At 35.5% G+C, this 15,080-nt stretch overlaps 1 protein-coding gene across 1 annotated transcript; it reads right to left on the bottom strand.

Moving 5' to 3' along the window:
* Positions 1-1,175: 1,175 nt before the first annotated feature.
* On the bottom strand, positions 1,176-14,503 carry LOC150093935 (ubiquinone biosynthesis O-methyltransferase, mitochondrial-like). Its single transcript, XM_090412963.1, has 2 exons — positions 14,371-14,503; positions 1,176-3,361 (listed from the first exon to the last, which is right to left on the bottom strand). The coding sequence occupies exon 2, from the start codon at positions 3,222-3,224 to the stop codon at positions 2,322-2,324; it is 903 nt and encodes a 300-aa protein (XP_090269089.1). The 5' UTR covers positions 3,225-3,361; positions 14,371-14,503; the 3' UTR covers positions 1,176-2,321.
* Between the last annotated feature and the right edge of the window lie 577 nt (positions 14,504-15,080).

Here is a 15,080-nt window from a genome sequence, read left to right as displayed (position 1 = left end):
GAGTGTCCCTTATTTTAAATACATTGGCTATGCATATAATACATAGCATACAATACATTTTAAATACATAGCCTACATAGCCAATGCATAGCATACAATACATATTAAATACATAGCTAATGTATTTAAAATAAGGGACACTCCTAAACAAAAACAGGCTATAATAGCCGTTATTATAATAATAGTGTTTAAGAGGAGTAGCATGGGAATTTTCCCAGAAACTATATCTAGTTTTACAGATGTTCGTGTACAAAAATGTGTAATAAAAATTATTTTAATTATCATTTCTGTTATTCTCAACATGCCAGAAGAGTGAACCATAACCATGCCTTTGAAAACTTAAAAAAAAAAAAATATATATATATATATATATAAATTAACAAAGAATTATCCAATAAAACATCACAAAACTAGCAAATTACTTATTTTTCAATCATATTTTATTTCACTATACAAAGTATTTACACATCCACAGGCATTAACACTGATTAATGTTGCCGTCACCTAATGGTATTATGAATTTTCATGCTTTTTCATATATTCTTTAGTATGTAATACATTTGTTCTAAATAAAATACCTATTGAAGAGTTATTTTGTAACAGAAGTGTATCATAAAATGAAGCACTTAATATAATATATATTAAAAATACTGAGCTGTTCATATGCATTATTCATGTATTACCCAAATCAGTGCCAGTGATAGATGTGGAATGCACCTGAATTTTTCATTATGAAAACATATTTGTTTTAATGAGGCAATAAATATGAAATTAAATGATGATTACAAAAATAATTAGCTACAAGAATCACTAAATAACATACTAACCACAGTGATAAGTTTTTAATACTTAAATATTTCATCCCAAGTATCTCGGGACACCTCAGTACAGTAATTCAAACAATACTAGGAATAACATACAGTTAAGATGCATAATTACAATGGACTCTCAATATGCGTGCAGTAACGTGTTATAGAAGTAAATTAAAATATAACTGAACAAAAAAATAAAATCAAATAAATATAATATATTTAAATATATATATATATAACATTTTTATTAAATATAATAAATTATAATAAATAAATATAATAAATTATAATATATTAAAATCAAATATATATATATATATATATATATATATATAGAGAGAGAGAGAGAGAGAGAGAGAGAAAGAGAGAGAGACTATTTTACACAATTTTGTATGACAATTTCCCATATTTTAGGAATAGTAAGAATGTCATTGCGGTTTAAATTTGGTCTGTGTAGTAGGACTTCAGCACTTTCTTTATATAAACGTTCATGTTTATATAAAGATCTATGTAAAAGTTTTGACTTTTCCCAATGGATCCTAAGGTTTGGGTTTTTAACTCCGTGTTGAGAGAGACCAGATTGAGACATCCTCAGACCTTCTCCTAAGGACAACGTCTCACCTCTGACGTTACCTGGCGTTTATGAGATCCTATGCTCCTGCAATTTGTCTTACTGTTCTGAACAGAACAGGTAGACCTGTTCAGAAACGCATCTCAGAACTTCAAGACCACATTCGTCTTTTCAAACTACAGAAATCTGGTCTCTCTCAACACGGAGTTGAAAACCCAAACCATAGGATCCATTGGGAAAAGTCGAAACTTTTACATAGAAATTATATAAAAGTTCTGAAGCCCTGCTACACACACCAAATTTAAACTGCAATGATGTTCTTACTATTCCTAAAGTATGGGAAATTTTCATACAAAATTGTGCAAAATAGTCTTTTTATTTATATATATATATATATATATATTTATTTATTTATTTAAAAAAAAAATATTGAGATTCCATTGTAATCATGCACCCTAACTGTATGTTATTCCTAGTATTGCTTGAATTACTGTACTGAGGATGTCCCAAGATACTTGGGATGAAATATTTACATATTAAAAACTTATCACTGTGGTTAGTACATGTGTTTTTTAGTGATGAATTCACCACAGGTTTCATTGTATAAAAATGGCTACAAGAATGAATATAACTTTTGTAGAGGGCAGTGAAAATGTCAATACAAAAAATTATTCAAATAGTTGAAGGGGAGAGAGAATAGAGAGAAGACTATTGCCAAAAGATCATGTTAACGTAACGTGCGAGTGTGCAGGTGTAATATGATGTACACTGCTGATAGAGTAAGACCACTCGTGATGGTTTGATTATGAAGATCTGTTAATAATAATGACTTTTTTAGCTCATTGGCCAAATCAGTTTTGCAAACCACAGGAGAGCTGTAATCTGTTCTGCAAATCTTTTTTTTTTGCATTATACGATTAAAATTTAATATTCATTTCTTAATTCATAATCTTAGAGAGTTTAACTGCTTGCAAAGCATAGTTAATATTAGTGTTTGCTGTCCACTTCCACTGGTTAGTCAGTGGATTATAGCACATGCCATGAAGAAGATAAACCTGAAAGCCATAAGAACTGAGTTCTTTTTGAAGATCACTGGGAGACACAAATTTATGCCAATCATGTGTTCCTAGTGGTACAACTTTAAAAAATAACTCTGCTGCTACAATGGCTAGCCAATAAGATAAAAATGTTCTATTAATTGTTGTAATTAACAAGAATCCCTGTTCTTTAACCAATGCAGCAAGAGAAGTCAGGAAAAGATCCATATTCTGTACATGTTCAAGCACTTCACTTGCCACAACTGCATCAAATTTTTCATAATGACTTTCAACCATGCTCTCTGCAGTACCACAAATATAATCAATAGAGTCTTTTATTACTGGATCCTGTGAAGAATGTTGTTTGGCTATATCAATATTTTCTTGAAGAGGATCAAGAGCAGTAACAATGGCACCCAGACGAGCAAGAGGTTCTGAGAGTAATCCTCCACCACAACCAACATCTAAAATGTGAAAACCCTTCAAAGGAAATGCATTTTTAGTTCCACGAGCTTGCGAAATAAGACTATCTCGAATTAATGGCACACGCAAGGCATTCATAGAATGAAGAGGTGCAAACACACCCTTGGTATCCCACCAAGATGAACTTAGTTTTAGATAGTCTTTTTGAAGTTCTTCAACATTAGCAGTTCCAGTATGATATAAGAAAGAAGACAATATCTTTGTCTCTAACATAATCTTGCTATATTCATTACGTAAAAAAAGTGATCTGGTAAAGGAAAGTGATGAATCAAATATACTGCTTCGGCTGATTTTCCTTACTGCTAAACAAAAAACATACATTTTACAGAGTTGGTGAAGGGTAGTAACCACACAGTGAAATCAGAAATGGCTGCATAAATTCAAAATTATTAATTGCTTGTCATCACTGCATCACTTTTCATTTACTGGAATTCACTTGAATGAACTTGAAAACTGATCTGTAACAAAAAGAAAATAAATAAAAAATTAGGTCACAGATCTTAAAATATTAATGAAAAAAAAAAAAGGAAGCTGAAAAGACTGTTTAGTTAATATTACTAGAATTTATGTTTTGGCAAGTCAAATACAAGATCCATATGTGTAATAGGCAGCTGAAATTTCCCAATGCGAATTAGTGCTTGTGACAGTATATAATAAACTTTTACCACTCTGTTGCATTATAATAGAAACCTTTAAAACACTATAGTAAAAATGAGGAACTCAATACCAACAAAATATTAGACACCATGAAAAATGGAACCAACTAGTAACATGTGAATAATAACAGTGGGAGGCACTTGCTAAGAATAAGCAACAGACTCATGCTCAAACTGGATGTGTGCATGTGTGAGAGAGATAATCAGTAAAAGTTTTAACTTTGAATGTAATGGTACCTCAGAAATCCTATGCCTACTAAGAATGCAACCAACAGTGTCTTGGGTGTATGAAGAATGGTAAACAAAAAAAAAAAGATATCAAGTCATCATTGGGCATGTGGCTTGCAACAAGGATATACTGTGAAAAGCAGATGAGGGATTAGAATGATCATAAAGTCAAAGACGTGCTACAGTCGGTCAAATGATTGTGTGACACCCACCAAAATTATGCAGGCATATTTGAATATGCTGTTTATAGCCACTCCTTGTGGGGCACCTGTTTGTGGTGAGGAGACCTCCCAGTGATGGTACTGGCCCTTTTCATTCTTCCTCTTTTTTTTCTTCACCACTCCTGCGCATATTATTTGCTCTACTTCTGAGTCTTGTTTACTATTTTTTCTTTCAGACCACATCAATGGGATCCAATGCCCTTGCCATTTGGTGCGACCTGCGGATATCTGGAAAGGGGGATCCTGATAGTCTTGCATAACTTTGGCCTCTGCTTCAACAAGACCGGCTGTTCTGGATGGCTGACGCCAGGATCAATCAGCTAGTGGGCTTGCCTGCAAGGGTCAACGGTGTTGCAGTAAGTCTCTCACCACATGGTTGGGATCCAAGGCTTGCTGTGGTGCTGGTATAGTGTCAAGGGTAGCCCTGGCATTCCACTCCCAAGCATAGTCATTGCTTGTTGGTCAGTGGGCATCCATGTGTAGCTCCATGGTGGATGGAGAGCTCTGGTGCCAAACCAAAAACCCCTTGAGAATGAATTCTTCATCCTCAAACATTTCAGGGACCACAACCAAGTCTGAACCACCCATTGATACCATAGATACGGCATTTAGTAAGAGAAGTAAGAAACAAAAGATATATGATACTAGTACCAATGTTTTTGATCATCCATGCAACAAGTGAAAAGTCAATAGGGAAAATGTTACTCTCATTATTCAAAGGCGTTTAGGACTGGCAGGATCTGTTAAGAAATTACATTCTGGTGATATCCTTATGGAAATATCATGTCAACAACATTTCAAGAAACTTATTCTTAAACCAAGAATATTAGGAGCAAAAATTAAATTAAAGATACCAAGAAATTATATTCTTGGTTTAATTCTTTATCCAAATGTAAGCAAACAAAGTTTACATGTGAAGTAACTTCATGAATGGGCAACTCATATACAAAGGCTAATGACGTCATATCACTTGTCTTAGTATCCCACAACAGAAAGCACATATCCTTACGGACATGTATAATGCTATGCATCCTGGGAAGGGGTCACTGCCCATACTGGTTTTAACCTTTGCTGAGGTCTCATCAGTGGGAACCAGACCCAGAAGTGATACCAAGGTTGAAGTAATATAGCCTCTATAATATACTAGTTGCCCAGTCGTGAAGTTACTTCACCTGCAAACTTTGTTTGCTTACATTTGGATAAAGGATTAAAGAATTAAACCCAGAATATAATTTCTTGGCATCTTTAATTTATAGTATAACCAAGTGAAAAAACTTTTAACATCTTTAATCCAGAGTATTTGAGTAATAGGATGTGACACCTTTTGGCTAGTTGTATGTGGAAATATGTCTTCTGCACTACTTCAATCTTGGTATCACTTCTGGGTCTGGTTTTCACTAATGAGACTTCAATAAAGGTCAAACCAGTATGGGTATGGGCAGTGACCCCTTCCCATAATGCATAGCATTATACATGTCCGTAAGGATATGTGCTTTCTGTTGTGGGATACTAAAGCAAGTGATGTTAAAGTCATTAGCCTCTATATACAAATTGCCCAGTCATGAAGTTACTTCACGTGCAAACTTTGTTTGCTTACACTTGGATCAAGGATTAAACCAAGAATATAATTTCTTGGCATCTTTAATTTATAGTATAACCAAGTGGAAAAACTTACAACATCTACTAGGAACAACATCAATGGGTGGAATACCAATCACAGTAACCTCATAAAACATTCAACTTTTGTAGAGGAACAATATCAGAATGGAATCTTGATGTTCCTTATGAGGAGATATGTTCAGAGCTTAAATATCAGGTGCAACAGATGCGAGTATATCCTGATACATAGGGATGATTACCTGATTTCAACCAGAAACAACATCTTTATTTTTGATACACCTAAGCCTCCAACATCTGTATAAGCAGAGTATTTCAACTCTGCTTATACAGATGTTAGAGCATGCATTCCTAATCCACTAAGATGCTTTAAATGTCAGAAATATGGACATGTCCAAACTGCCTGTCATGGCTCTACCACCTGTGCCTGATGTGGTAATAAAGAGCAAAACAAATCTTGTTCTGCAAAAAAAGCGCTGTGTCAACTGTCAGGGAGATCATCCAGCTTACTCTCATACATGTCAGAAATGTAAAGATGAAAAAGAAATACAAAAAATTAAAACAGAACAAAATATATCATATCAGGATGCAAAAAAGGAAATTAACCACTGCTACACCTGTTTTGTGATCCTCTTATGCTGAGAATGTGGCAGCTAAGAAAAAGTCAATAGCATCTCCAACATGTATGTCTATTCCACCATATGATAATTTCACCATACCTGAACTTTATGATCACAAGTGCTTCTCTGTTGAGCACATCAATCGCATGACAGTCTTGCTCTAGAGACAACTCCAAAAATGGTTCCATTCGATGAGAGCCCACTTATCAAAAAAATTATTGCTAAGATATCATTTAAAGATAAACCACTAGACACCTCCACAGAAAAAAAATGGATACTTCAGTATCCACTAAAAGTAAATTAAACTTGCCAACTGATCCTGACACATCAGATGTACTGAATATTTTACCAGAGGAAGAGATGGACACTGGCCATCCATATTTCCCAAAAACAATTAATAAATATAAACCTGACAACGGTAAGCCATCAACCTCCCAAAAACCAGACAAGTCTATAAAGTCAAAACAGTAAGAAAATTTTTACAATGGAACTGCTGTGGGTTTCACCAGAATATTAGTGATATATTGATTTTGTTGCAGAAACACAAACCTTTCTGTTTCTGTCTACAGGAAACATACTTTAGACCCAATGAGGGCCTTACCTTAAAGAATTTCACTATTGTATGCAACGACAGAACTAGAGGTGGTCCTATTCATGGAGGAGTAGCTATCTTAATGGGTAGTCATACTCCTTTCCATCATGTCCAGCTCAATACTGCTCTGAAAGCAGTACTGATTCACCTATCCATGGGATTTCTTACTAGGGTATGTTCAATTTATTTACCATCGTGTGCTGAGTTAAATTAAATCAATCTTGATAACCTTATCTAGCAACTGCATGAACTCATGTTTCTTATGGGCGACTTTAATATAGTGCCAACAGAAATACGAGGTCGAATCATCGAAAGAATCCTTGACAACAATGATCTCTCCCCTTTTGAATACTAGGGGGTGCTTAAGGGTCAAAGCTGTATAACTGAGAGGAGACCTCCACATAGCCTTTAAAGGAATGCGGAGAACCGACCAGGGCTTCTGACCTAATGTCCAATCCTCACCTTCTCGTGGTGCACCCTGTTGGGTATCTACTTTGATACTGAACGAACGAGGATGGGCTGGCAATTTGGGATTTAGCCGACCAAATTGTATTCTAATTGGTTAAACCAAAATAAAAAATGATGGTACAACATGACAAAATTTCATGCCGGCTGGGGCGTCGCCCGGTTAAACAAGGCCCCCGTTGTTTTCGCCAGGGAACCAGGGCGAACAGCGAAAAGTCAGCTACTGGAACAAATCTGAAAACAAACCCCAACTCAACATCACCAGAGTTAAAGATCGGTACTATCAACGTAAGAAGCCTGAATGGCAAAGAAATGGAGCTAGCTGAGGAATTAGATAAGTACCAGATCGACATAATAGGGGTGACTGAAACAAAAAAGACCAAAACTGGTGAGATCTTTCTGAGCAATAAATACAAAATGTTATATTCAGGCAATGACAATCAAGGAAAAGAAGGAGTAGCCATAGTATTCAACACAAAATACGAGGCTAATCTTCTTGAATGGCAGTCAGTCTCAAGTAGAGTAATGTGGGCAAATATGAGAATGGGGAACTGGACAATGAGACTTATTTGTGCCTATGGTCCCACAGAAGGTTCTACTAAGGTAGAAGTGGAGGAATTTTTTGAGGCTTTAGAAAAAGCAACTGACACAATGAAAAAGGAAAAGTTGGTCCTTGTTGGGGATCTAAATAGTAGAGTAGGAAATGATTGTGAGACATACAAAAATATTTTGGGAAAATTTGGAGAAAAGAGCAAAGCTAATAATAATGGCAAATATCTGTTGGATTTCTGCTCAGGACATGGACTAGTTATTACTAACACCATGTTCCAACATAAAAATGTGCACAAATTCACATGGAGAGAAGAGGCTAGGAATAAGAAAAGTCTCATTGACTATGTTATTGTTGATAGTGATGTTTTCTCCCTGGTGCAGGACACCAGAGTGTACAGAGGATTTGAAATTGGAAGTGATCACTATTTAGTCTTGAGCAGGATAAAATTGAATTTCATATTGAAAAGAATAACATGTAAGAAAGTTTTAAAGCGAATAAAAGTTGAGCAGCTCTCAGATATGAACTGTAGACTAAAATACAGAAATATTATTGAAAAGAAAATGAAAGAGTTTGAAAACAGGAATCAAACCTTGGAGAATCAGTGGCAAACTCTGAAGGAAATATTGATTGATTCTGCCAGAGAGGCATGTGGTGAGGTTGTGTGCAAGGATAAAAAAATCAGAACTCCCTGGTGGACACAGGAAGTTAAAGAGGCAGTGAAGGAAAAGAAGAAAGCATATCAAAAGTTCCTGGCAAATAAGTCAGCTTTTACTCTTACAGAATACAGAGACAAATGTAAGAAAGCTAAACAGTGTGTAAAACTAGCTAAACAAAAGTCATGGGAGGACTTTGGCAAGAATATAGAAAATAAATATCAAGAAGGTGGCAAAATATTCTGGAGGTTGTTGAAGAAGCTTAGGAATGGAGGAAAGAGTGCTGTAAAAGGAATTAGAGATGATAAAGGTGAAATGAAAACAGGAGAAAAAGATATAATTGAAGTATGGAGTAATTACTTTGAAAAACTGCTAAATGAAACAAGCAGTGATGACAGCACAGTGATAAAAAACACTGACCAGGCATGCAGTCAGGAATACATATCCATACTTGAAGTAGAAAAAGCCATCAAAGGCTTGAAATGTGGAAAGGCAGCAGGAGTAGATGATATTCGACCAGAAATGCTAAAGTATGGTGGTATAAGAGTCTTACAGTGGCTGCACTGCATAGTTCAGAAAGCCTGGACGGAGGGACGAATTCCCAATGATTGGAGTAGAGCTCTCATAGTACCCATATATAAAAAGGGAAATAAAACTGAATGTGAGAATTACAGAGGTATTTCCCTACTTAGTGTTCCTGGTAAGATCTATGCAAGTTTACTTGAGAAACGGTTGAGAAGAATTGTGGAAGAAAAGCTTGGTGAAGAACAAGCTGGATTCAGGGCAAATAGAGGCTGTCAGGATCAGATCTTCACTTTACGACAAATAGTCGAGAAAGCATGGGAATATAACAAAGATCTGTATTTAAGTTTTGTCGATTTGGAAAAGGCATATGATAAGGTGCCAAGAGAGAAGCTATTCAATACGCTGCAGTTATATGGTGTCAATGGGGCATTATATCAAGCAATACTTAGTCTTTATTTGAGTTGTGAGTCAGCAGTTAGAATTGAAGGAAGTACAGGAAGATGGTTTAATGTTAAATCTGGTGTGAGACAAGGATGTACATTATCCCCTCTGTTATTCATTATCTATATGGATCACATTATGAAGGAATGTGGTATTAAACCTGATATCAAAATTGGAGATGTTAATGTCAGCTCTTTGCTTTATGCGGATGATGTTATACTTCTAAATAAATCCGCTACTAGTCTGCAAGATTCTCTGACTAAATTCAATTGCTGTTGTAATAGATATGGTATGAAGGTCAGCAATAAAAAGACAAAGACAATGAAAATAGGCAGAATCATTGAAAATGTCAACTGTGTTGTGAATGGAGAACCTGTGGAACAAGTAAACCATTTCAGCTACTTAGGCACAATTTTTACTGAAGATGGTAAACTAAATATAGAAATAGACAACAGAATCAGCAAAGCTGGTATCGTGGGAAGTCAATTGAATAAATTCATATGGAATAAGAAAGAAATTAGTCAGAACACTAAATTAGCTGTATACAAGACTGTGTTCAAACCAATTTTAACTTATGGATCTGAGAGCTGGGTCAGAAGTAAAACACTTGACCAAAGACTAGAGACCGCAGATATGAGAGTCCTGAGAAAGATTAGAGGCGTGAACAGATGGCATCAATGGCAATATCATATTAAAAATGAGGATATTAGAAAAGAACTTGACATTGTCAGCATCCAGGAATGCGTTAGCAGAGCTAATCTCAGATGGTATGGTCACTTAAATAGAATGGGAGAGGAAAGATTAGCAAAACAAGTGTTCTCTGCCAGGTTGGCAGGAAAACGACCCAGAGGAAGACCAAGATATAGGTGGATTGATACGGTACAAAGTGCCTTAGATGATAGAAATATAAGATCTGATAATGTTGGAGTCTTGACAAGTAACAGACTGATTTGGAGGAAAATTGTAGATAGGAAGTTAGTAATGATGTAATTTTTTCATGTAGTACTGTCATATCCTGTACACCCCTTGAGGGTACATGGCAGGAATTTGATGATGATGATGATGATGATTCAATACTTTCTTCGATATGCCTACCCACTCATATTCTGCAATCCATCTTCCATTCTTCCACTGCTCATATGGGATGTCAGCGAGAACATATATGGAAGTGATAACTTTCCTGTTCTTTGTGCAGTGTTTTCACAGGAACCATGGATGCCCAGATGAAAAATGGACCAGGATGACTGGAACACCTTTTCCCATCTTGCAAAATTTAATGCTGATATAGCCAGTCAAACAGCTATCAATGAAGCACTAAAGTATGTAACAGACCCATTATCTCAATTTCCACTCTATCCAAAGCCTTGGTGAAATCCAGAATACCAAAAAAAGATTAATACAAAACAAACACGGGGCATATTTCGTAGATACCCCACCACATCAAACTTTATAGCTTTTAAACATGCTCGGGGCCAAAGTATGTTATGTAAGACATCAAAGTTAAAAACAATCTTGGATCCAATTTATCTCATCAATTAATCAAATGTCCGATGCAAAAATCGTATAGGATAAAACCATAAAATGAAAGGTAGATATAGGCTGTTTGTCTGACTTAGACCATAATGGAAGTGTTATTGTTGTTCTCAAAGCTATTGCAGACACTTTGTAAGAAAATTTTGGAATCTCAAGAACAGCTTCATATCCTCCTTTAATACTGAAAGAGAAACAAAGGCTAAATTTTTGTACCAATGTGCTTGAGCCATACAATTAGCCATTTATTAAGGAGGAACTAAAAAGATTTCTTTTACTACCTCATCCTAGTGCAGTAAGGCCTGATGACATCCATTATGAAATGATAAAACATCTACATCATCTTCTATGGATCTCCTCCTCTTAATATACAGTAGAAATACAGAGGAAGATTTCCAAATTCTTGGCATGTCAGTTGCATTGCTATCCCAAAATCAGGAAAGGATCCAGCACAAGAAAATAATTATTGATCTATTGCTCTGACAAGCTGTCGTTATAAGATATTACAAAAAAAATGTTAATGCCAGACTTCTCTGGTATTTAGAAAGCAACAAACTTGCTCTCCAATACCCAATGTAGCTTTTGTAGATGTTCAACTTTAGACCATTTGGTCCATTTAGAAAACTGCATAAGAGATACACTCCTAAAGCAAGAACATCTGGTTTCAATTTTCTTTGACATGGAAAAAGGTTATGACACAACCTGGATTTATTAAAAACTTTCTGTTCGGGTGAACTTTCCAAATCAGAGTGGGAAGTGCACTATCTCGGCCATATCATCAATAACAGGGTATCCCCTCCATACTCTGGCTTTAGTGTGACACTTTTTTTGCTATCACAGTTAAATCAATCACTAAACAGCTTCCTTCCACTGTAGACAATGCTCTATATGTTGATGACTTCACAATTTACTATCACTCTACATGAGAGTAATTAAAGGACAATTCGAGCAAGCAATTGATCGTGTTTCTCTACGGGCTCTTAGTAATGGGTTCAGTTTTTCAACAGAAAAAAGTGCCTGTGTACACTTTCCAACAAGATCCTGAAATTAAGAATGGGATGAATGGTTATTCCAGTAGAAACAGAAGTCAAGTTCTTGGGACTTGTATTTGACAGAAAACTTATGTTCCTTGCACGCATTCATGAACTAAGAGAAAAATGCAAGAGAGTATTGAATTTCCTTCAATGCTCTTTTGCACTACAAGTGCACAATAAAAACAAAACAATGAATATCGATCATTCAGTAAAAGATAGAGTGCGCTTATACACTCGAAGCTAGATTATGGAAGTTTATGGTTTTGCAAGGCAAAATAACCTGCGATGGTTGGATCCCATCCATCATCAGGGTATAAGGATCTTTTCATATCACCAAGTGAACATCTTTATGTTGAAGCAAATGAACCAGCTCTATCACTTAGATGGAAACAGTTGTCTCTGAATTATGCCCTAAAGATAGTCTCTTCCAGATCATCCTACACAGACTAGTCTCTTTTCTCTGTGTTGGAAAGCTCAATATAACACAGGTCACACTGCTGCCATACGTCCTTTTGATATGCATGTTAAAAAAACTATGCAAGCTGTTGGCATGAATGTTGACAATATTGCCTACACCAAATATAACAGCATCCCTCCATAGCAGGTTTGCACCATCCTGCAACCTCTCACTTTGTCAATTACAAAAAGTCTTATACTCCATCATCTGTCTACCTACAACTGTTTAATGCACACAGAGCAGCCACTTGGATTTCTTTGCCCACCTATACTGATGGCTCAAGAACTAACACCTGTGTTGGCTGTGCTACTATGTTTCCTTTCCTGACATTACTATCTCCAATCAGATCTCACTTGACTGCAGTAATTATACAACAGAGTTGCATGCCATTCAGCTTGCATTTGTGCATATAAAAGAAAACTGCTACCAAAGGTATGTAATATATACAGACTCATTGAGCTCTTTACAGGCTATCTCCTCTCCCATGTATAATCCACATCCAGTGCTGTATGAGGATTCCCTGCCACATTAGAATTAAGGGAAATGAGACTGCAAATGCAGTTACTAGACCAGTTCATACTTTCTCCATGTACTGTTTACAGTACTATATGCAGACAGTTTATAAGATCAAAGCTAATTGCTCAATGGTAGTCATCATGGCAGGAAGCATTGACAAACAAATTGCAGGAATTAAGCATTGACATTCTAGTCAACATAGAAAGAGAAGAGAGGAAGTTGTTCTTGCTGGGCTCTGCACAGGTCACAGTTATCATATGCATTCTTATTTGCTGAGGGCTGATGACCCACATGTGTATGAAAAATGCAATATGTATCTTACTATTTGTCATATTCTGGTGGAGTGCTAGCACTTTACACACAAGAGGAATGAAAATTTTACCTATCTAGCCAAGCCACATACACTCAGAGAGATGTTTTTAATTTCTTAAAAAGAATTAATTAGTACAAACACATTTGACTGTAATTTTATTTATATGCAGATACTGGATTGCTTAACTTAATTTTTGTACATCCATATTATTCACTAGTTTATCTTTAGACTATTTATGTACTGCTGTAGCCTTTGACCTTGTATATTGCTGTGATCTGTGCTGTAATTTTTTTTATATGTAGATACTGCATTATTACTATTTATATGGGCACTCCAAGGAGTCAAAAGACCCATCATGGGAGACCCACTATATTCATTAGCACAATACCTGTCATACATCTCCTTAAACCTATTCACTGTTGAGGTGCTTACACCTACCCCCGACATTGCTAAACTTAATTTTTGTGCATACATATTGTTTACTAATTTGTCTTGGACTATTTATGTACTGCTGTAAATAACAATCTTTGTTGTAAATTTATTTATATGTAGATACTGCACTGCTTGATTTTAACTATAGAATAACACGTATGCCACGGTAAATAACTTTTTCATTACGTAAATATTTCTTCTTATGTATCATAAGACATCATCAGTACAATTATCGAACATTTGTTAACATATTCTGCTCTACACACATTCGGAATCATTTGGAGAGACAACCAAGATTTAAAATCCAGCTTACGGAAAACCGATATGCAACTGAAAAGATGCAGAAAAAACGCATGGCAGAAAAGTATTTTGCATATATAGCATTTTGTTGTAGATCAGTGTTTCTCAACGTTTTTTGGAACATGCCCCACCTCAACGTCTCAAAGATTTTGATGCCCCCCCCCCTAGCATAATAGTTTGCCAAATTCTGAAAGAGTATAATATAAATATGTACATTTTCTAATTGTCCCCCAAAATATTCAAATTGCCCCACGTTGAGAAACACTGCTGTAAATAAAATAAAAGCAGATCAATTAAATAAATAAAAATCTTACAGATGATTGAATAATGCTAACAGAAAATCACTATTCTGAGGAATGAGTTTACCATATACAACTTCTTTCTATCAACACAATGATATTTATAGCACGCATCGCATTTTCGATATTATTATATGCTTAAACTGTAGCGATGCCAACGGCTTCAGTGACAAAATTCATTGGCGACTACCTGGCGAATTAGTCACAGATTATGTTATATTTCTTGCAGGAAATAAATAAAAACATTTTTATGGCTGTTTTGCCTATTTTCCTAATAAATAAATAATCACACACGTAAACATTTTGTCAACATGACGCAAGGCTTGAGAAATCGAGCGGGTATTTCATGTAGATAAAGTACCACATAATCATTGCTTGGGATACACTTATTATGGTAATCTGTCCTGTATCTACATCTTTTTGGCTATCCTTTGGTGCAATTGCAGCAACCATGAACTCCACTTAGCTTCAAAGGAACCATATCCATTAAACCTCAAATCCTGCTTTCCTTCTTTTTTAGTGTGTTTTTCAGCTATTATTAGTAATACCACTCCTATCATATTTCCTCTATATTCCTGAAAAATAAAATACCAATTACATTCTATCTGTGTAACTATATTATCTTCTGTCAACTATGTTTCACTGATGCCAATATTGTTTGGTCAAATCGTGCTGACCAATGACAAAAAACATCCCCTTTATTTCTGATACTTCTGGCATCCAAT

The sequence above is a fragment of the Typopeltis vanoorti genome, chromosome 23, assembly GCF_054136105.1.
Source record: "Typopeltis vanoorti isolate ZY-2024b chromosome 23, IOZ_Tvanoo_1.0, whole genome shotgun sequence".
Classification (NCBI taxonomy): Eukaryota; Metazoa; Arthropoda; class Arachnida; order Uropygi; family Thelyphonidae; genus Typopeltis; species Typopeltis vanoorti.
Note: the sequence above shows the minus strand (reverse complement) of the source record. Positions and strands in the feature narration are given on the sequence as shown.